This window comes from Equus asinus, chromosome 26 (assembly GCF_041296235.1).
Source record: "Equus asinus isolate D_3611 breed Donkey chromosome 26, EquAss-T2T_v2, whole genome shotgun sequence".
NCBI lineage: Eukaryota > Metazoa > Chordata > Mammalia > Perissodactyla > Equidae > Equus > Equus asinus.
The window spans coordinates 40647733-40669439 of NC_091815.1; the positions used below are offsets into that span (position 1 = coordinate 40647733).

Genomic DNA, 21707 nt, shown 5'->3' on the forward strand with positions numbered 1-21707 from the left:
CTTTGGAATAAATGAGCCAGTCATGACCAAGAAACTTGTCTTTTTTTTTTTTTTTTTTGAGGAAGATTAGCCCTGAGCTAACATTTGCCGCCAATCTTCCTCTTTTTTGCTAAGGAAGACTGGCCCTGAGCTAACATCTGTGCCCATCTTCCTCTACTTTATATGTGGGACACCTACCACAGCATGGCTTGCGAAGCAGTGCCATGTCCACACCCAGGATCCGAATTGGTGAACCCCGGGCCGCCAAAGTGGAACGTGCGAACTTAACTGCTGCACCACCAGGCCAGCCCCCCAAGCAACGTGTCATTGGAACTTCTTTTTTTTAAAAACAGTCTTTTGAAAATTGTTGGCCATCATGAAAAATATTCCCTAAAATTTTCATCAGTGAAAATCTCTGAGCTTGAGGAGACTACATTACGTTTCAAAAGAGAGGAAACAATTAGAAAAGATAGACAAATTCTCAACCTCATCAGTATCTGGGAAATGAAATCAAGGCCACCATGCAATTCCATTTACTGATTTTGTTGGTAAAATATGAGAAATGTGACAATTCCAAGTATTGGAGACGTGAATTAATGACATCTCTGTAGCTGCCCCTGACGCAGGAAGGGTTAATAATCACTGGAAAAGGCTTGCCAACAAACTGTGATCCAGAGGTGAGAAGGCCGGTTAGCCAATGACGGGTAAGACCTCCATGGGGAGGCAACCTAAGCCAGGCACCGGTCTTCCAGGGGCACAGATGGAGACAGGATATCAGGAGCAGGAGGGGCCGTTGCCTAGGAGGCCTAGCATGCTCCAAGATAAAATATACGAACACAGCAAAAACATGATAATATCAAAACAGAGGCCGAGGGAGGGCTCCTTGAGAAATCACTAAGAATTCTTGGCATCTGCTAATTACATTGTCCAGAACACCTGTGTATGTTTAACAGCTGTAAGCTATGTATATATTGAAAAGCTGGTTATAAACTCAGAGTGGCCATCAGCCCTCTCCGCATCTATCCTGATGTGTACATTGGATTACAACACTGACAATCTCTTGTTTCTTCCAAAACTTTTGGAAAACAACTTGGCATTATCTTTCAAAACTGAAAATTTGAATACTCTCTCATGATGCAGCAATTCTCATCCTGATTATACACTGAAGGGAAACTTTTCTATATGTTCCCTAAAGCACTGTTCTCAACAGCAAAAAATCTGCAAGCAATCCAAGTGCCCATTGAGAGCAGACTGGTTACAATACGTTGTGATATATTCATAGGACAGAAAATTATACAGCTGTGAAAACAAATAGGTGAATCAGAGTAACATAATGTTGAGTCAAAAAGCAAGGTCCAGACAATAATATATCATAAGACATTCCATTTTTATACAGATTTGGAAGAAATAAAACTGTCTTTATTTGTAGATGACATGATCATCTACATAGAAAATCTAAAAGAATCAACCAAAAAACTCCTAGAACGAATACACAATTACAGCGAGGTTGCAGGATGCAAGGTTAATGTACAAAAGTCAATTGCTTTCCTATACACCAGCAATGAATAAGTGGAATTTTTTTTTTAAGATTTTATATTTCCTTTTACTCCCCAAAGCCCCCCAGTACATAGTTGTGTATTTTTAGTTGTGGGTCCTTCTAGTTGTGGCATGTGGGACGCCTCCTCAGCATGGCTTAGATGAGCAGTGCCATGTCTGCACCCAGGACTCAAACTGGCGAAACCCTGGGCTGCCGAAGCAGATAGCACAAACTTAACCACTTGGCCATGGGGCCAGCCCCCCATAAGTGGAATTTAAAATTAAAAACAATACGATCTACACTACTGTTACCAAAAGTTCAGTCTCTGAACCCAATGCCAATCCAAATAACGAGAACAGAGCCTTGAATGAAAAGGAAAGGCTTTACTTTGCCAGGCAGAGGGAGCAAAGCAAGGGTTACTGCCTCAAGAATTGCTAGCTCCCCATTAAGAAACAGGTAGGGGTTTTTCGTTTTGGGGTTTTTTTTTCTGAGGAAGATCAGCCCTGAGCTAACATCTGCTGCCAGTCCTCCTCTTTTTGCTGAGGAAGCCTGACCCTGAACTCATATCCGTACCCATCTTCCTCTACTTTCTTTGTGGGCTGCCTGCCACAGCATGGCTTTTGCCAAGGGATGCCTTGTCTGCACCTGGGATCCAAAGCGGCGGACCCTGGGCCACTAAAGCAGAATGCGTAAACTTAACCGCTGTGCCACCGGGCTGATCCCCCAGGTAGGGGTTTTTATTGGGGGTTCTAGGTAGGGGAGGGGGGCCATGGCCCTCTTGGTCAGCATTTTCCCTTTGGCCTGTGTCTGGAAGGAGGAGACAAACAATTTCTCAGGTGAGTGTCCTTGGCTATTATCTCCATGGTGGAATGTAGACTCTGGCATCAGGAAGCCGAGGAGTTGGTCCTGGGAAGCTTCCGTTTCTTGATATTCTCTGGATATTAGTTTCTCTGTAAAAGAACTTCAAGTTCCTATGATTAGCCCCAAATTTAGTGGGAGCCCAGCTTGAGGACATCTGGACTTTCACAATTTGCAACTTCTATTTGGTTGTAAGAATCGGGGAGTCAGAGGTTAAAGAAACAAATATTTACAAATGAGTGTAACTAAAGACCCAGGGAGGGGCCGGCCTAGTGGCGCAGGTTAAGTTGGCACATTCTACTTCTCGGCGGCCCGGGGTTTGCCGGTTTGGATCCCGGGTGCGGATATGGCACCGCTTAGCAAAAGCCATGCTGTGGTCGGTGTCCCACATATAAAGTAGAGGAAGATGGGCATGAATGTTAGCTCAGGGCCAGTCTTCCTCAGCAAAAAAAGAGGAGGATTGGCAGTAGTTAGCTCAGGGCTAATCTTCCTCAAAAGCAAAAATCTCTTAAGGGTATATTCTGCACTCCCTGATTTCATTTCTCAATGTCATATGCATCCTTAAATCATGAAAGATGCATTTTCTTCTCAGCTCCACAGTTATGAAAAAAAATTACCAATGGTGACTTCTAATATCACGTCCTGTACCTCTGGGTGGACGTTATAACCCCTAATGTGAGTTTGCTGGTTTCTTGTCATCAATCACTTAACGAAGTCGGGTCGTCCCGGGTTCATGTTCCGTCCATTATCTTCTCCAGACTACACCCATTCCTTTTGGTCTCACCTATCACGACTTGAAATAACAGCGTACACTAACAACTCCCAAATTTATATATCCAGGCTAGAACTCTCTCCCAATCTTCAGTCATAGTTGAAAAGTCTCCGTGACACAGGCTTTGTGATCTCATAGACATTCCAAATTGGCCATGCTTGAAACCAGATTTTGAATTTTCCTCCAAGCCTCCTCCACTCGTGGCCTCCCCACCTCAAAGGAGAGCAAATACATTCTTGGGGGGGGGGGGGGGGAATCAGGGTCAACCACGTGACTCAGAAGTTCATGCGTCACAAGAAAGAGGCTCTGAGTCAAAGGCGGCCCAAGGCGGGGCCATCAGTGAGCGCGCCACGCACGAGGCTGTCTTCCGGCATCCTACTCTTGAAGACTTTAAAGCTACTTTTTGGTCCTCCCAGGAGAGGAGGAGGTAAAGGAAGAGGAAGTAACCAAGGCAGCCGCGAGCCGAGGGTTCCGGACCCTTGCACTGGCCCTGACCCTGGGCAAACGTGCCCCCATCCCGAGCCTCAATCTCCCAGACACAGAAAGCACCGGCCCCGTTGCCGGCTGCTCCTCCTGAGTTGCGCCCTGTGTAAGGGGGCGGGGCCGGGCGGCTATCAGTTCCTCGTGAGCCACCTGCGCCGAGGACGATTGCCTGGTTACGGCCCACCTCGCGAAGTTGGTTAGAGGCGGGGGAAACTACATTACCCAGGAGGCTGTGCATCGTGCGTCTAAGGCGGGCTCTGGCCAATGACGGCCCGGGACAGGGGCGTTTCCTGCGGCCCACGTATGAGGGCGGGACTTCCGGGTTTTCGACGGCGGACGCCATTTGCGTCTGTGGTTCGGTCCCGGCGGGCCGTGTTTTGCTGGGGGCTAACCCGGCGGCGCTTCTCAGGCATTCGGTCGCGACCGAGCAGGGCAGGAGGCCAGGAGTCACCGTCGCGCCTTTGTACGGGCCGCGACTCCGTATACCGGGCGTGTCCCTTGGTCGCAAGCCGGGCGCGGCACCTCGGGGGCTCTGCGGCCGCGTCCCCTCCCCGCTGTCGCCAAGGGCGGCGCCGGGGGTCTCGGGCACCTTTTCCAGAAGGACTCCGCGGCTCGGGGTGCGTCATTTGGCCGAGGTCCCCGGCGAGGGTCAGCGGGCCGCCCGGTGCTTGTTCCCCCAGCCTCGCTCGCCCCTCAGGGTCCCACGATGGCGGCGTCGCCCAGCGCTCAGACGCGCGTAAGTGGACGGCGACTTCGGAGTTGGTCTCTGCGAGGGTGGGCACGGTTCCCCAAGGGGCCGGGAGCCAGGACGCCGACCGGCCTTACCTTCGAAGGTGTCGTCTCGGCACGCGCAGCTGGTTTATCGCTTAGTTTGTCCCTTGTTCTAAATGGTGTTGGGCTCTGCCAGATGCTCTGTAAGTTGTTGGACGGCTGTCTGATGCTTCCTCCAGGGTTCCCATCGTGCTTAGAGTAATCCCAACCCCCACCAAGTCCTGCAAGGATCCACCCTGGCCCGCCTGTCCTTCCGACAGGTGCCCGGGGAAAGGGGGGACAGGGTTTTCCAGGCAGAGAGAAGTGCACGGACAAAGGCAAGGTATAGTGGTGGTTTAAGGAGGCTCAGGAGGTCTTGTGAGGTCGCCATGGTTCCTCCAGCTGCTGAGATGTGTCTTGGGAAGGCGAGATTGGGTGGCCTTTTGCAGGATGTTCAACCCACCATCAGCCAGACAGATACTGTGGCTTGTTAGAGGCTCTTATTCTCATGGCTGAAGTCTGTGTTGTCTTTGGCTGTTTGTGCTCCATGGTCCTGAAGTATCCTGGTCTCAGGGGTAAGTGTTGTCAGGACTCAGGAAGGAAAAAAAGGCTAATGGTTCATTGGGGAATCTCCCTGGGAGTCTGAGGACCCAGGGGACCAGGCGGCATGGGGAGTTGGTTCAGGCCCTGCCATTACCCAGGTAGGTGCCACCCCTCCAGGTGCCTCTCCTGTGAGTTCAGTGATGAGAGCTCTTCTCCTTTGTCCGTGTTTGCAGAAATATTTGCAGGGGTGACAAATGGATTTCACACCGAGAATTGGTGTAAATGCTTCACAATCTCCTTTCTGTGTATTCACTTTGATAATGAGGGAATGTCGGGTACTCTTTTAGACCCTGTGCTGGAGTAACCTGTGTTAGTATCTTGCCCCTGGTTTGTCAGACTGGAGACTGGGTGAATGGGTGGAGCTCCCGTAGCCTCAGAACTGTGGCCTGGAGTTGATGAAATGTTGACCTCAGGGGCTGTGGGAGAATTAATGAAAATCTCGAAGCACAGCAGGCGTTTCGGTCTAAATCTCACAACTGTTACTGGTGAAGTGGGAACTATAATTGTATTGATCCAGAAATCCAGGCTCAGAGAAATGAAGTGGTGTCTCCAAGCTCCAACTGAGCTGACAAGTGTCAGGGTTTCAAGAGTTTGAATGCAAACCACAGGAGGTTGACTTAAGAACTGGGGACTTTTAGTTAGTTTAACCAGAATGTGAAGCCCTCAGCGTGGGGCAGGCAACTAGCAAGACCAGTGAGGCTCAGGTACTGCTGCTGTTACCATCATTGATATTATCATCATTTTCTCATTCCTCTGATGTCCTAGAGCCATTACTGTCTGCATCTCACAGTCTGCATGTCATTTCCACTGTCTTGTGTCATTTTCCAAGGGCTCCTGCATAGGAAGCTTCTCTCTCTGACACTATTGGATTATGTTCAAAGCATTGACCACCACTCCCCACCTTGAGTCCAGCACAGAGCTCGGCCCCCAGGAGGTGCTCAGGGATTAGGACCTTGATCTCTGCATTTTTACAAGCAATGCAGAGATAAGCTGTGATCCCGTCCACCAGCCCCAAGGTTAATACTGCTGCCTCTATTTGACTTTTCAGGTGTCTGTTACCTTTGATGATGTGGCTGTGACTTTCACCCAGGAGGAGTGGGGGCAGCTGGACCTGGCCCAGAGGACTCTGTACCAGGAGGTGATGCTAGAAAACTGTGGGCTCCTGGTGTCTCTGGGTAAGACGTCCCCATTCCACCATTGGGGCAGACTTGCTGGTTCCATCATTCCAACCTCTGGCTCCATCTCAGCTGGTCAAGAAGACCTCAGGAGCGCATGCCGCCGCCGCCCCCCGCCCCACCACCACCGACAGCTTCAGTCATTTTCTAGACTCAAATCTTCCTGCCTGGTCTGCCTGTGTCTCTTTGGGCAAGAAACAGAGGACCCTTTGGCTCCTAGAAAGCTGCAGAAGGAAGTGGCAGTGTTCTACAGCACCTAAAGGCAGGATTTCCAGTTGGGCCCTGGGTGCCACTGACATAGGAACTGGGAGCCACCACAATTATGCCCTGGCTTCTGAGTCTCTTGTCTTAGCTTCTCCCTCTGGGTGTGCTCATGTCACTGTCTTTTCAGAATGGCTTTTTCTCCTCAGCGAGTTTGCAACAGGACTGGCTGCCTCAGTCCCTGCTCTCTGTGGCCCCCAGGTTCCTTGCCTCTGCTTCCTTGCATGTTTATATTGTTTCTCTTTCTTTCTCTGCTCCTGGGCTCTCTGGGGCATCCTTGGGGCAGGAGTGGCCACCTGAGCCCATCCTTTCCTGAACCTCTCACCCCAGGGCCCAGCACAGACTGGCCTCTGTCTGAGGTTCTTATTTCACATTCCAGAGAGGGACCCGACTGAGCCTGGTTGGCTCAGGTGTCCCCTGCAGCCCAGTTAGCAGGGCCGTGAGTGCTGGGATGTTCTCCAGGAAGAGGGTGAGTCAGGCAGGCCCCAGGAGGCCTTTGCCTTCAGTGCCAACAGGTATTGTTCTAAGCAGCATGATCTCGGTTATGGAGCTTCTTCATTCTCATGTGAGCCGTCACAATCGTCTCTTGTTTCCTAAGTCCAGGACCGAGATCCTCTGCTAGTACAAGAGAGGAAAGTTAGGGAAGTGCTTCTCAACACTTGGTGGTTTTGCTCTGCAGGAGACATTTGTCAATGTCCGCAGCCAATTTTGATTGTCACACCTGGGTGTGGGTGGTATTGGCCTCTAGTGGGTAGAGTCCAGAGATGCTAAACATCCTACGTGGACAGGACAGCTCCCTCAACACAGAATTACCCAGCCTACAGGTCAGGAGTGCCACTGTCGAGAAACACCAGCTGAGGTGTTCTCAGCCTGAGGATAATCACCGTAGACCACTCAGTTTGAGGGAGAGGAGTGCTGTAAGTCCAGGGCTTAGAGAACGACATGCTTGTTTTAGAGAACTGGAATTATGTTGCGTATCTAGGAGAAGAGAGAAAGCAGAATTAGAAAAGTTTGATAGATTAAATATTTTTGTAAGGCAACTTTCTAAAATAAAAAGTTCACCATCTGGTCCTGAAGACCTCTTCACTCATCTTCGCTTGCTCTCCCCGAGTTCACCGCTTCGGCTCTGCTTGGCTTCTTGCTGTTTCCCCATGCACGTTTGCATGTGCACTTGCTGTTCTGCCTGCCTGGTGAGTGTTCTTAGGCATTTTAGCCTTTTATACAGCTACCCCTTCTTGGCACCGTCGCCACCTCACTCTGTGTCTAGGCCACAAAATCTCACGGAGGGTCTCCCCAGTCCCACTCACTTTCTCTCACCTTCCTGTTTATAACCTTGTGATCCAGTGGTTCTTACCCGCCAGTGATGTTGCTCCCCACAAGAAATTCAGCAATGTCTGAAGGTGTTTTTGGTTGTCACACCTGGGCTGTGGACGCTACTGACATCTAGTGGGTGCAGACCTGGAATGCCACTGAACACCCTTATAATGAACAGGACAGATTCCTTCCCGCCCTCCAAAGAATTATCTTGACCTAAAGCTTGTTTCAGAAATCTTGTTGCAGAGTGTGCAGGGACACTTCATTAGCTGGCATTGAGAGACACACTGAGGAAGCCCCTCCTTTGTTTCTTCTCTTTCCTGCTTCCTGATTGTCGTTGATGGAAAGCCTGGGTTCAGAACACCCCTTCTTCACTCCCCTACCCCATCCAGCTGTTGCTGCTTTCCCCTTTTCAACAGAGAGTAGCCTCAGGCTCACAGTGCTGAGCAGGCAGCCTGAGCCCCCTGGGCCTCAACAACATCGCTTTGATTGCATGGCTCCATTTTCAGGGTGACCTGCCATCAATGCAAGGGACTCGGTTTCCCATTTACCAGAGTGATGCAAGATTCCCTTTTTGAAGGAATCTAAGGAAAATAAAAAGTGAGTCTTTTTTTTATTTTTTTTAATGTTATGATAGATTACAACCTTGTGAGATTTCAGTTGTACATTTTTGTTAGTCATGTTGTGGGTACACCACTTCCCCCTTTGTGCCCTCCCCCCACCCCCCCTTTTCCCTGGTAACCACCGATCAGATCTCCTTATCAATATACTAACTTCCACCTATGAGTGGAGTCATATAGAGTTCATATTTCTCTGACTGGCTTATTTCGCTTAACATAATACCCTCGAGGTCCATCCACGTTGCTGTGAATGGGCCAATTTTGTCTTTTTTTATGGCTGAGTAGTATTCCATTGTCTATATATACCATATCTTCTTTATCCAGTCATCAGTTTCTGGGCATGTAGGTTGGTTCCACGTCTTGGCTATTGTAAATAATGCTGCGATGAACATAGGGGTGCAACCGACTCTTGAGATTTCTGATTTCAGGTTCTTAGGATAGATACCCAGTAATGGGATGGCTGGGTCATAGGGTATTTCTATTTTTAACTTTTTGAGAAATCTCCATACTGTTTTCCATAGTGGCTGTACCAGTTTGCATTCCCACCAACAGTGTATGAGGGTTCCTTTTTCTCCACAACCTCTCCAACATTTGTTGCTCTTGGTTTTGGATGTTTTTGCCAATCTAACGGGAGTAAGGTGATATCTTAGTGTAGTTTTGATTTGCATTTCCCTGATGATTAGCGATGATGAACATCTTTTCATGTGTCTATTGGCCGTATTCATATCTTTTTTTTTTTTAAGATTTTTTTATTTTTTTCCTTTTTCTCCCCAAAGCCCTCCGGTACATAGTTGTATATTCTTCGTTGTAAGTCCTTCTAGTTGTGGCATGTGGGACGCTGCCTCAGCGTGGTTTGATGAGCAGTGCCATGTCCGCGCCCAGGATTCGAACCAACGAAACACTGGGCCGCCTGCAGCGGAGCGCGTGAACTTAACCACTCGGCCACGGGGCCAGCCCCATATCTTTTGAGAAATGTCTGTTCATGTCCTCTGCCCATTTTTTGATCGGGTTGTTTGTTTTTTTGTTGTTAAGCAGTGTGAGTTCTTTGTATATTATGGAGATTAACCCTTTGTCGGATAAGTGGCTTGTAAATATTTTTTCCCAATTAGTGAGCTGTTTTTTTGTTTCAATCCTGTTTTCCCTTGCCTTGAAGAAGCTCTTTAGTCTGATGAAGTCCCAAAAGTGAGTCATTTTTAAGAAAAGCAGTTACTCCTGCTTTTGAGCACTGCGCACTGACCACATGTCAGGAGCATTCACATACTGTTCATGTTCCACTCATGTAATTCTCACAGTATCCCCACTGTATCAATTTGTACCTGTGGGATTTCACTTTATGGAGGTGACTTAGTAACAGATGACAGGGAGAGGTAATGCTTTGGAAAGAACAACTTATTGGAGCTCTCAAGAAGGGGACATACTGTCTCCCAGGGCCCCATGGGGAAGCACCAGCGTTGGTCGGGAGGAAAAACGGGATGAGGGGAAAGAAAGCATGACCCAGAGCATTTATTGGGGTTTCTGTGGGAAAGGCAGGACAGGGCAGGGGACAGTTTAGGATTGAGTCCTTTGAATATCTCAGGTGGACTTTGGGGCACTAGGAGCTGTCCCCTTTGGTCCAGAAGCTGGATCTGGGTTGATTGAGGGCTGGGAAATGTTGGCTTGGGGTGTGAGTTAGATGAGGTGGGTGGGTGTGGCTTTGGATTGTTGGTTTGCATATGAACCTTGTGCTCCAAGAAAAGTTGTTACCCTAGGAACTAGCTAGCCCTGCATGGAGGAAGGCCCCCAGGATGTCAAAGCATTGTAAAATAAAAAAAAATTTAAAGAGTGGTTAAATAATTGGTCCTCTGATGTTTTTGTTGTTGTTGTTTTTTCCTCTTTTTTTGAGGGGGGGAAGATTAGTCCTGAGCTAACTACTGCCAGTCCTCCTCTTTTTGCTGAGGAAGGCTGGCCCTGAGCTAACATCCATGCCCATCTTCCTCTCCTTTATACGTGGGACACCTACCACAGCATGGCTTTTGCTAAGCGGTGCCATGTCCGCACCTGGGATCCGAATCGGCAAACTCCGGGCCGCCGAGAAGCGGAACGTGTGCGCTTAACCACTGCGCCACCTGGCCGGCCCCAGTCCTCTGATGGTTTGACATCATAGTAAGGAGACTTTGGGGCGGTGGTAGTGGAGATTTTTAGAAAGGATGGTGTAAGTTGCCCTAAAGAGTATAGAAAATATTTCATTTTGAGAGTGAAAAAGAGGAATGCAACAAGTAGAGCTACAAGAAGACCCTGCAGGCAGACCCATAACTAAATTTCCCATTTATATAGCATTAGCCAAGAAAATTGATTTGAAATTTTTGAGGTGTCACACATCTTAGTGGAGTTGTGAAGTATACTAAACGTTTTTGAGAGAGAGATATACACACATGTATGACATTTGTGTGTAAAAGGAAAAAACCTCTTTTTGCTCTACTCACAACACTTCAGACAAATGTGTGGGTTTTCCACGCCAAGCAGTTCTGACACTACCTGGAGTTAGCACAGACCCCACAAGTTAAGGGCTCAGTCCCATACCACAGCCCCTCTATCTCCCACCCATCCATTTCAAATGCCAGTCACAAGTCGAGGTTGTCACCTGGCCTTCTGACCAACCAGCTATAAATTGGAGGTTCCCACCACCCTCTCCTCAGGAACAATAATTTGCTGGAATGGCTCACAGAACTCAGGAAAGTGCCTTACTTCTTATCTGTTTATTATAAAGGGTGCAATTCAGGAACAGCCAGGGACACTGAGCTTCCCTGCCTTCTCCAGGCTTGTCACTTTCCCAACACCTCGGTGTGTTTACCAACCTGGAAATTGTGAACCACTTCAGTTTGGGTTTTTAAGGAAGCTTCCTTAGGTGGGCATGATGATGAAATCACTGGCCATTGGTGGTTGAACCCAATCCCCAGCTCCTCTCCCCTCCACAGAGCTCAGGGGGTGGGGCTGAAGTTCCAACCCTCTAATCACATAGTTCGCTCCCCTGGTGATCAGCCCCTCCTCCTTAGGGGCTTTCCATTATGTGAACTCAGGTGTGGTAGAAGGGAGCTTGTTTTAAATAACAAAAGATGCTCCTTTCACCCTTGTCTGCTCTAAGGACAAAAACCAAATATAACAAAAGGTGCTTGTATTGCCTAGGAATTTTCAAGAGTTTTAGGCACTGCGTGCCAGGAAGGAGGACAAAGGCCAAATACATCGTTCTTGTTATATCAAAGTGTGTAACCAAGGGTAGGAGTGATTATAGCTTGAGAGGCAGGGCAGGAGGTCATGGTGAGAGCTGGGGTGGTGGTAGGAGGCAGCTTGGGTGAGTGGGTGCCCCTCTCTCCAGAAGTTTAAGGGATTGGTTGATAATGGGGCCGATGCCTTTCCGGGGAAAGCAGTAATCTCCATTAATTTTTAAAATGTCACAGCAGCAGCCTCTGTCACCTTTCCCTTTGACGGAAGGCAAGGAATATACTAGGATCGTGGGCTGAGGAAATAGCACAAGCTCAGGAATGTAGTAGAATTCCTAATATCAAAAGGAGAAAGCAGAGGGTGCCGTGTCTAATTGCTGTCCTAAGAGAGGCGGTCCATGGGTGACCGCAGGGTGAAGGTTTTAGTGTCCTGGGTGACATCATCTTCATCACTGAGGTCTTGGTCTGGGATGATGTTGATGTCTGGATGTGGGTCTGGGGTACCTTTCCAAGCAGGTACCCACTCCATTTGACGTGAACCTCAGCCTTTGCCACGTTAGGTCGAAACATTGGCTTACTTGGAGGCTTTGAGCCTCCGAACTGTACACCAACGAAAGTACCCAGACCAGTAGTAATAAGACTAGCAGTTAGCAGAATGGTTTGCCGCTGCACTGAAAGGGTTGGGTTTTTTATTTTTTTCAGGCTAAGATGGGTTCCATATCAGATAAGCAGCTGCCTGGCCTGTGGGACAATCCATGGTTAATGGGTCCCAGGAGAGTACACTCCCTTAGTCTGGCTTCCATCCTTGGTGGTGACAGGCTCAAAAATGTGTAACTTATAGGGGGAGGCATTTTGAAGGGCCTAACATAGAATGAGTCTTTGGATACATGGAGATGAGGCTCATTCCCCTTTAAGTACAGGGAAGGGCAGTGGGAACAGGTTAAAGTGAGTGAGATGTCAGTAGGCCCAGGGGCCTCACACCAGAAAGATTGAGGTCAGGGGCAAGACAGAGACCTGCTAGGGGTTCGTTTGCCAGGCTGGAATTTGGAAGTTGGAGGAGAGAGTTATGTCTTTTCGATAAACCAGCTGTTTGGGGCCTATGAGGGCCAGGAAACCTCCAGTGAATGCCTCTTTCAGGAGCCCAGCATTGTGTAATTTGAGAAGTGAAATTTGTGTCTTGGTTATTATCGGTTTAGTCTGTCACTCCAGAGGGAAGAAGGAGTGCCCTGACAGGTCCTTGTATTGTGGCCTTTCTATGTTTAGAGACGTGTGATTTTCAGTTATTTTGGCATAACTGTGAGACAAGAGATTCCCAGAGGTCTTTACCCTCAAGGAGACAGTTTTTAGGCAGTGACTCATCTGTTTATAGTGAATGTGAAGATGGGGCCCTTTGTTGGTCAGCGCATCTGGTGCCAAGATGACCCTCTGAAGTTCGGCAGAGTGCTATTTCTTAAGTCCCATTTTTTATTCAGGACATCCTGGCTAAGTGATGGAAAGTAGCAACATTCCTCTGAGCTCCATCATGGATGATGGTTGGCAGTGTCTTTCTTATAGTCCACGAACCCCCATTATTGTTCACTGAGTTAATCCCAAGGGGTCTGGGGGAGAGGTGACCTCCAGCACCCTGGCATCTAAGTGGAGGGGAGGCCATCGTCTGCAGGTGGAATACACCAGAGGGCCCAGGCTGGGTTTTCTCCTGTCTTGGGGCTCTGGTAGCTGTGTGAGCTTTTTTTTAATTTAATTTAATTAATTAATTTATTTGTAATCGAGTTCATAATAGTTAACATCAATGTGAGATTTCAGTTGTACATCTTCTTTGGAAAAATGTCTGTTTGTATCCTCTGCCCGTTTTTTGGTTGGGCTGTTTGTTTTTTTGTTGTTCAATTGTGTGAGTTCCTTATGTATTATGGAGACTAACTCCTTGTCAGATATATGGTTTGCAAACATTTTCTCCTGATTGGCGGGTTGTCTCTTTGTTTTGATCCTAGTTTCTTTTGCCTTGCTCTGGTAGCTTTGTGAGCTTTTGATGTTCTGTTTCCATGACCCACAGCATAATGGGCAGCTGGGTGTGGAGGGTCACAGCTCAGGGTCTGTGAGAGCCTCTGTTTCCAGGAGAGCCTAGGGTGTAGTTAGTCACTGTCATTTTAGTAGTGTAGAGCACGAGGCTGAGGGGGACACTTTCTTCCATTAGAAGCCCTGGGGCAATTTAGGGCCATCATAGGTGACTCAGAGCCGCCAGGAGGAGAGGTTGTCAGTTCCTCTGCAGTGAAGGAGTCTCTCGGGGCACTAATGGGAATGAGTGTTTACAGTGTTTTGAATAGCTTTTAGAGCCTTTGTTGGAAGGATTCTCATTTGAGGTGGGTTGATTTGTAAGTATGAGTATCAGTGAAGTTAAGTAAAATCTATAAGTGAGGAATATGTTGCCACCAGACCCAAAATAATACTAAATAGTATTATTGTCTAAAACTAGTCCCCAAAAGGACTGAAAGATGTTGGACTTACATATCCTTAATGAGTATGTCAAATGAGTCTCCTGGGACAAGGCTGTGGTCAGTGTACAGTCACCTCTGTGCTCCTGGAGCAAGGTGGGTGCTGTTGATATCTTGTGTGCGGACTGTGTGGTGGCAGAGCTGCTGAGCTACCCCATGGGTAGCCTGGAAAAGGGGTGTTGTTTCCCTTCACACAGGAAGGCAGACTGGCTGAGAGGCTGTTGAAATAGGCCCTGGACAGAACAACTAGCCAAGTCTATAAGCTCAAAATCATTTCTGGTTGTTGACTGGCTAACGTTAGTAATTTTAATGATATTGGATATTGAGTTTGTGCACTGTATTAGTCAGCTTGGGCTGCCGTTGCTCTGTGGCTTAAACAACAGAAATTTATTTTCACACAGTTCTGGAGGCTGGCAGTTCCAGATCCAGGTGCTAGCAGATCGGTTTCCAATGAGGATCTCTTTCTGGCCACCTTCTTGCTGTGTCCTCACCTGGCCTTTCGGCTGGCTGGGCAAGGCCCTCGCTGCCTCTTCTATAAGGACACCAGTCCTGCCACATTAGGGCCCCACCCCATGACCTCACTTAAACTTAATTACTTCCTTAAAGGCCCTGTCCCCAAATATCATGTTGGGGGTTAGGGCTTAGGGCTTAACATGAACTTTAGGAGTTACAGTTCAGTCATAACGGAGCTTAATGGGCAGGACCACAGTGTTAAGGTTATAGTAACCTACCAGGAGGTTTTGCTTATCTTCTCGAGGCTTCAGAACAGGCACAGTCGGGCGGTAAATGGAGAAGCAGTGGCAATAATCACCCTTTATTAATTAGGTTTTATAAAATAAGTTTTACTTTCTGAAGGCCCTTTTTCAGCTTACACTGAGCATATTAACTATTTTAACTGCGGTCTATGGGTCCCATTTTATCCAGCCAATTTGTAAGTGCCAAAATTTTATTTTAGTGAGGTATTGTGTCAGAGCATCTATGCCCAGTATGGGGCAATGGGTACTATGACTGTGGGAAATTTAGGCAAGCCTACTGTTAGAACAAGGCATACCTATTTTGTCTATTTTCTGTTTAGTAAATTTTTTAAAAAATTATTTTATTGAGGTCATATTGGCTTATAACATTGTGTAAATTTCAAGAGTACATTTTGTTATATTTCACTTTCTGTATAAGCTGCATCATGTTCACCACCAATAGTCTAGTTTTTGTCTGTCACCATACATATGTGCCCCTATATATTTAGTTACTGTTTAAGATTGGGAAGTACAATGTTTAAATTAGTGGAATTCCCACGTATAGCTATAATTTGATCTCCAGTTCGTGAAATTTGTCAGTTGGTACATTTTAGTAAATTCTAGAGTGAATTTAGAACCTGTCTTGTAGAGGCACAAAACCAATCAGTGCCCTGTTTTGTTTTTGTAATACAAATTTCTTTAGTATATAAATTTTATTATACTTATGCTGTACATAGTTATTATATATAATTTGTTATATAATATGAATATTTGGTATATAAATTTTGGGTTTCTGGTTGGGTCAAATTATAGACAGTATTTTAACTTAGTTAAATACTGTATCTTATTTAGTTTCCTTTTATTTTTTACCCCCGTATCTAGGGGTTTGTTTTTTGTTATTGTGTTTAAATCAATACACAGTCTACAACTAGTATTCTGTTTGCTGACCTGGCATTTGCTGGGTACATAAAGTTTAGAGACCCCTCCCCTTTTTTTCCTCTTGGGCTTTGGCCCCCTGAAGCCTTGGTTTTTAGTCTGCCCCTTGCTGATGAGAGGAAGGCGGAGGGGCCTAAGGCCTCTGGCAGCAGCCTTCCTGGGATTAGCACCCCCCCCTTTTTTCTTTTTTTTTCCTCTCCAAACAAAATCTTTTTTTTTCTTCTTCTTCTGTTCGGTCACCTCTTTGTCTCCAACAATTTTTCTCTCATTTATTTGGGTTATTTATCTGATAAGCTCCTGGCAGTCCCAAGTGGCCTCTGCTGAGTGATGGCCTCCCTTTCTGGGATGTCCCAAACAACCTCACAGGGCCGGGGCTCGCATCTAGGAGAGCAGTGGTTGTGTGACGATTTGGTTTTAAGGAGGAGACTCTTAGAATGCTGATAGGCAGCACCAGGCACTCAGGAGCGCCCTGACACATTAGCCCGGGGTTATACAGTCTCGAATGAATTGAGAAACCTCCTCAGGTGTCTTAAGGGGATGCAGGAACAAGATACTCCATCGTCTGTTGAACCACCAGTCTCCAAGGATGGCATCCCGTATACCCTACTGGGTCGGAGGACAGACTGCATCAGCAGTAAGGCGTCACCAATGGCAAGACTTGCCCTTTAAGCAGTTTAAGCCTCCCTTGTGCCATGGCATCTGTGAGGTGGGCGCCCCATGCCACATCACTGGTGGATCCCTGTATTGCCCCAAGGACCAGTGTGCGAATCCTTTGCCAGGGAGGCCCCCTTAAAAGGGTATGCCAATGCGATCAGTTCTACAGGATGGGAGGGAGGGTAACTCATTGAGCACCCACTGCTGACTTGAGTGTGGTTGGCACACTTGCATCCCAGCACAGTCTCTGAGGGGACCTTAGCTTGTACAACAGCCGGTTGTCCTAGATGCCGCTGGCGTCACCAGCCCAGCAACTTGGTGTGCTGACCGCAGAAAATCAGACTGTGGAGATCATCTCTTCCAGATTAGGTGCCAATTAGGGAATTACAACCCTTGCAGCCATCATTATCACACTTTTAAACTACAGAAGGGACCCAAGGAGCATGCCTTCAGTACTTTGCTTAGGATCTGAAAAGAGACTTAGATCAATGAAGACACATACCTTGTCTTATATTATTCCATTAATTTATTTCAGTTTTAAATGGCATGCATTTAAATAGCTTGTTGTGTTCCCTGGGATATGGTTACACCATATAAATACTAGTTTTTGACTTACTATTAGGATGGAAAATTCCATAGCAATGTGGCACATTATTTAAGTACCTAGACTCAGGAGCCACAGTTCAGTGAAGTCTTCTTAGGGAGTGACATTTGAGCTAGAGTTAGCTAGACGGAGCAAGATGGGGAAAGAATAGCATTCCAAGTAGGAAGGCCGACAACATGCGAAGGTCACAGGGAGAATGACACCTGACAGAGCTGAAGGACTTAGTCTGCAGACATGAGTGACCATTTCGTAAGTGACAGCTAATGAATCCTTGGCTACAGTTCAGGATCTGACAGAGGAGCCTTCTGTGGGTCCTCATGTGTTTCTCATTGACTTCTCGATACCTTGGATCTTTTTTCTCCTGCATCTGTGTTAGGCTGCATGTAACAGAGCAGCTTGGTCTTCATCCTGAAGGAAATTTATTGTCTCACATTAGAAGTTCAGAGGTGGGGCTGGCTTCCAGGTTGGTGGGTACCAACCCAGTTATCTGTTTGTTTGCTTCCTCTCCTTGGTCTAGGTTCTTAGGCAGAGTCTCTCACAAAAGTCTCAGGATGCCACAAGACGACAGGAGTGGCAGAGCCCTCATTCAACCATGCTAGAGTAAAGCTTTCTCCTCATAGAGTGATTGGTGTAAGTCACCTGGCTACCCCAAACTATTGGTGATTGAGGAATGCCACGGGCAAGTTGGTGGAGACCAGCCTTTTTCAACCCTCCCTTGATGCCAGAATCATCTGGGGAGGTTCTTAATTCTACTGATATCCAGGCCTCATCTGCAGAGATTGGTTTCAATTGGATGTGAGGCAGACATCCCAGGAGGCTTTCACATACAGGTGGTTGAGTCCCACTTATTTGAAGTAATAAGAGAACACCTTCTGGAAGGTCATGTTCCCTGGCTCTCATGACTACAACTAAACATAATTGGGATTCTATGTGATGAAAGTCACAGGGAATAGGTGCTGTCTACACAGCCAGCAGTACTGTCTAAAGTCTTTGGATCCCACTGATGGTGTTTGTGCCTCGGGTTTCCAGGTTGCAGGTCAGCATTTTGTATGCATGGGAGCAGCTCTGTTCCAAGATCTTGTCCACATTCTGAAGTCCCAGACTAAATTGAGAGGTTTTATTTCATTTCTCAAAAACCCTTGTGTGTCCTCTTTCCTTCTCCGTGAACAGGGTGTCCTGTTCCCAGACCTGAGCTGATCTGCCAGCTGGAGCACGGGCAAGAGCTGTGGACTGTGAAGAAAGACCTCTCCCAAAGCCCCTGTCCAGGTAAGAGCCCTGGTGGGCAGGTGGGAGAGCCTGCAGGCTTGAGGCCTGGGGGAGACCTCTGGCCGTGGTTCCCTGGGAAGCTTCTTCTCGTGGCCTCTGGTGGTTTGGACGCCATGGAGCCCTTTGACCCCTGGGCCCTCTGTCCTCCCAGCAGACAGAGGTATATGAGCTGAGATCTGACTTGGGCTCCAGCTGCTTGGGCTGAAAGCCTGTCTTGCCGATCACCAGCCCTGTGGCTCTAGCAAGGTGCAGGATCTCATGTGTCTTTGTGTATGAGTTCAGCTGAGTTAAAGCCAGCTACCGTATCAGACAGACTCCGGGATCTCAGTGCTCAGGATGTGGAAGCTGTTTTTCTCACTCACGCCAAGGTCCATGTGGGTTGGCCGGGAGCTGTGTACCACACAGTTGTTCAAGGACCCAGGTCCATTCTGTCATCAACATGTGGCTTTAAGGTTGTCCTGACGTCCTTCAGCTGGCAGAGGAGACTGAGGGGAAGGGAAGATGTCACACCCACTCCCGCAAACAACAGGTCCCCTCATATCCCACTGACAAGAAGTAGGCATTTGGCCTCATTTGGGTGCCTGGGGCTGGGAAATGAGGCCAAGCTGTGTGTCCAAGGAGAGGAGCAAAGTGCTGGGTGAGTGTGGTCTGCTACACCCTGTCTGTTCCTTGAAAATGCTAGTAATTATAGCTTCTGTGTCATTGGATTGTTGGGATGTAGTCACATAGTGTGTTAATGCGGAAAACTGCTGAGCGTAGCGTCTGAGCCATCGTGAAAGGGAGCTCTCAGTGGTGTTCCTGTCATACTAGTCAGAATGAAGAAATGAAGAGAGTGTCTCACGTGTCTCTCTGAACAGTGAGGAAAGGCCTTTCTTCCTCTCCCACTCACTCTCTCCATCTACACTCTGCCAACCCTCTTTCCACCTTCTCCTTCCACCCCTCCTCTGAGTGTCAGTCAGAAACTCAGAGGCACTCCCTTGTCCCTGTCTTCCTGCCCCTCCTGATTGCTAAGATCTCAAGGTGACATTTGACCTTCTCTGCCCCACATCTGGGCTCCTGAGGGCATTGGGGCCATCGTGTGTGTGATTCGTGCCTCTGCAGAGTCATTCTGTCTGCCCTTTATTGGTCCCTTGAGCTCTTCAGCCAGCCTGTGCGTGTCCATATGTAGGTCATCATCAGCCCCTCAGCCCCTCAGAGTCTGTTCCAGGCCTTCTGCCCTCTCCTCAATCCCACATCTGCACTTGAGTATCTCATAGTCACCTGAAGTCAACATGCCTGGCAAGGAACTCATAATGTTGCTCGCTCCTCCCACCTCTTGAGCTTGAGTGAGTGGTTAGAAGCAGGTTAGAGACTAGATACACCCTCAGAGAATTCTTCACACCTCCACTTCCATCCCTCCCTTCATCCGACCATCTGGACAGTTACCACTTTCCACAGATGTCTCAGCATATGACCAGGGATTGGTCAGCAAGTTTTCTGGTTTTGTTTTTTGTTTGAGGAAGATTTCCCCTGAGCTAACGTCTGTCCCAGTCTTCCTCTATTTTTGTATGTGGGCTGCCTCCACAGCATGGCCACTGATGAGTGGTGTAGGTCCACACCCAGGAAGCAAACTCTGGCTGCCAAAGCAGAGCATGCCGAACCTAACCACTAGGGCACGGGGCTGGCACCTGTTAGCAGGTTTTCATATTGAAAGTAAAGTCTGCCTCCTCGTACTGCTTGATTTGGACTCTTGTCTGTAGTGTCTCCTTTGGCTGAGCAGAAGAGGTTTTGGTCCTGGCCATGGCCAAGGCTTGAACTAGAGCCTAGATCACCCCTTCTCAGGGAAATTCTTTCTTCACTTACATTTTGCTTGTTTTGTAGCTTTATCCTTTCTCTACTCAATGTAAAAATATGCTGAAAGTCCTTACAATTGAAGAAATAAGTAAAAAATGCTCCTGTTTTACATTGTATTTATCTGCTCTCTGGGGTATCTAGTTTTTTACATCTTTTCACTCACTCACAAACAGTGCTGTCAAGAACATTCGTGTGTATTGGTCATCTTGCACATGGCTAGGATGTCTTTGATGTTTCTCGGAGTGAAATGGTTGGATTATAGACTATGGACATTTTGCCATTGTTTTCTAAAGAGGCTCTACCAACTTATATTTCCACCTAGACAGAATGCAGTTTCCATTGGTCATTTCCTGTCCACTACTTGATATTCTAAGGCTCAACAATTTTTGCTTGTCAAATGGACACAGAACTCCAAGACTGCCAAGTATGCCCAGGTCTTCTGACACCAGCTACAAGTTTAAGGATTTCCCAAAACCTCTCTCAGGTTCAGTGATTTGCTAGAAAGAATCACAAACTGTCTAAAACCTTTGATACTCACTATCATATTTGTTATAGACAAAGGATGCAAATGAGAAGAGATGCAGAATGTGGGGCAGGAAATGTTGCAAGCATGAAGCTCCTGTATCCTCAGCAGCTCCTTACATCCTGGCGTTGATGTAGGGCGGGATGTACATAGAATTTTGCCAACCCAAGAAACTCTCCACAGCCTCAGTATCCAGATTTTTATTGAGTCTTCATTGCATAAGCACTCTTGGGTTTTTTTTGAAGATTTTGTTTTTCCTTTTTCTCCCAAAGCCCCCCGGTACATAGTTGTGTATTTTCAGTTGTGTGTCCTTCTAATTGTGGCATGTGGGACACCGCCTCAGCATGGCTTGATGAGCAGTGCCATGTCTGCGCCCAGGATTCGAACCGGCGAAATCCTGGGCTGCCAAAGCAGAGTGCTCGAACTTAACCACTTGACCACAGGACCAGCTCCTATAAGCACTCTTGATTGAGTCTTTACCAATGGGACTCAGGGTCCAGGCCTCCTTCCCTTTCCAGAGGTCCATCTGATATCTAAGGACTCAAAGCCCCAACTTTCTAATTAGATGATTGGTCTTTCTGATATGGCTAGACCTTACCCTGCGTCATCTCTTTAACATGAACTACATAGGGTTACACCATGGATAACAGGCATTCCTGTCACTCTGGAGATACCCAAAATTTAGAGGTTTCTTCTTTGGAGTTGGGACAAAGACCAGACTTCTCTTTAGGGTAAGTTAATTTTGCATTACACACTTCCTAGTTTCTCTCAGGGCAGCATTAGATCCCCTTTCCTAATCTTCTTACAGCAATGTGGGATCTCCTTGCTCAGAGGAAACCCAAAACACGGTGTCGTTATTACTCTATCAAGCCACCTCCAATGTGGAATTGTGATGGTGCCTTCACTCCAGATCCTCATCCAGCCTCTCCCCCGGGTCTCCCTTTCAAAGTCTCAACAGTCCAAGGACCAGGCAAGAAAAAGATTGCTATCCTAGGATTCAGAGGTAGCAAAACATAGCAGACACAGAGGCACTATTAGCATCTTCATTTTTTTCTCTGAAATGCGGATTTTGTTTTTTCTACGTTGGCATTACTAATGGCCCTGTTGTGTTTTGGATTT

General features: G+C 47.4%; 1 protein-coding gene across 2 annotated transcripts in view; it reads left to right on the plus strand.

Annotated features, from left to right (window-relative positions):
• Window positions 1-3940: 3940 nt before the first annotated feature.
• Window positions 3941-21707, plus strand: part of LOC106847400 (zinc finger protein 805) — a 69264-nt gene continuing 51497 nt past the window's right edge. Inside the window, exons 1-3 of one of the 2 annotated variants that reach the window (XM_014866662.3) lie at window positions 3941-4365; window positions 6031-6157; window positions 18137-18232. In XM_014866662.3, the coding sequence (XP_014722148.1) occupies window positions 4336-4365; window positions 6031-6157; window positions 18137-18232 (253 nt within the window). In that variant the 5' untranslated portion in view covers window positions 3941-4335. The remainder of the gene's footprint in view (window positions 4366-6030; window positions 6158-18136; window positions 18233-21707) is intronic. The other variant, XM_070498649.1, reaches the window with a different exon arrangement.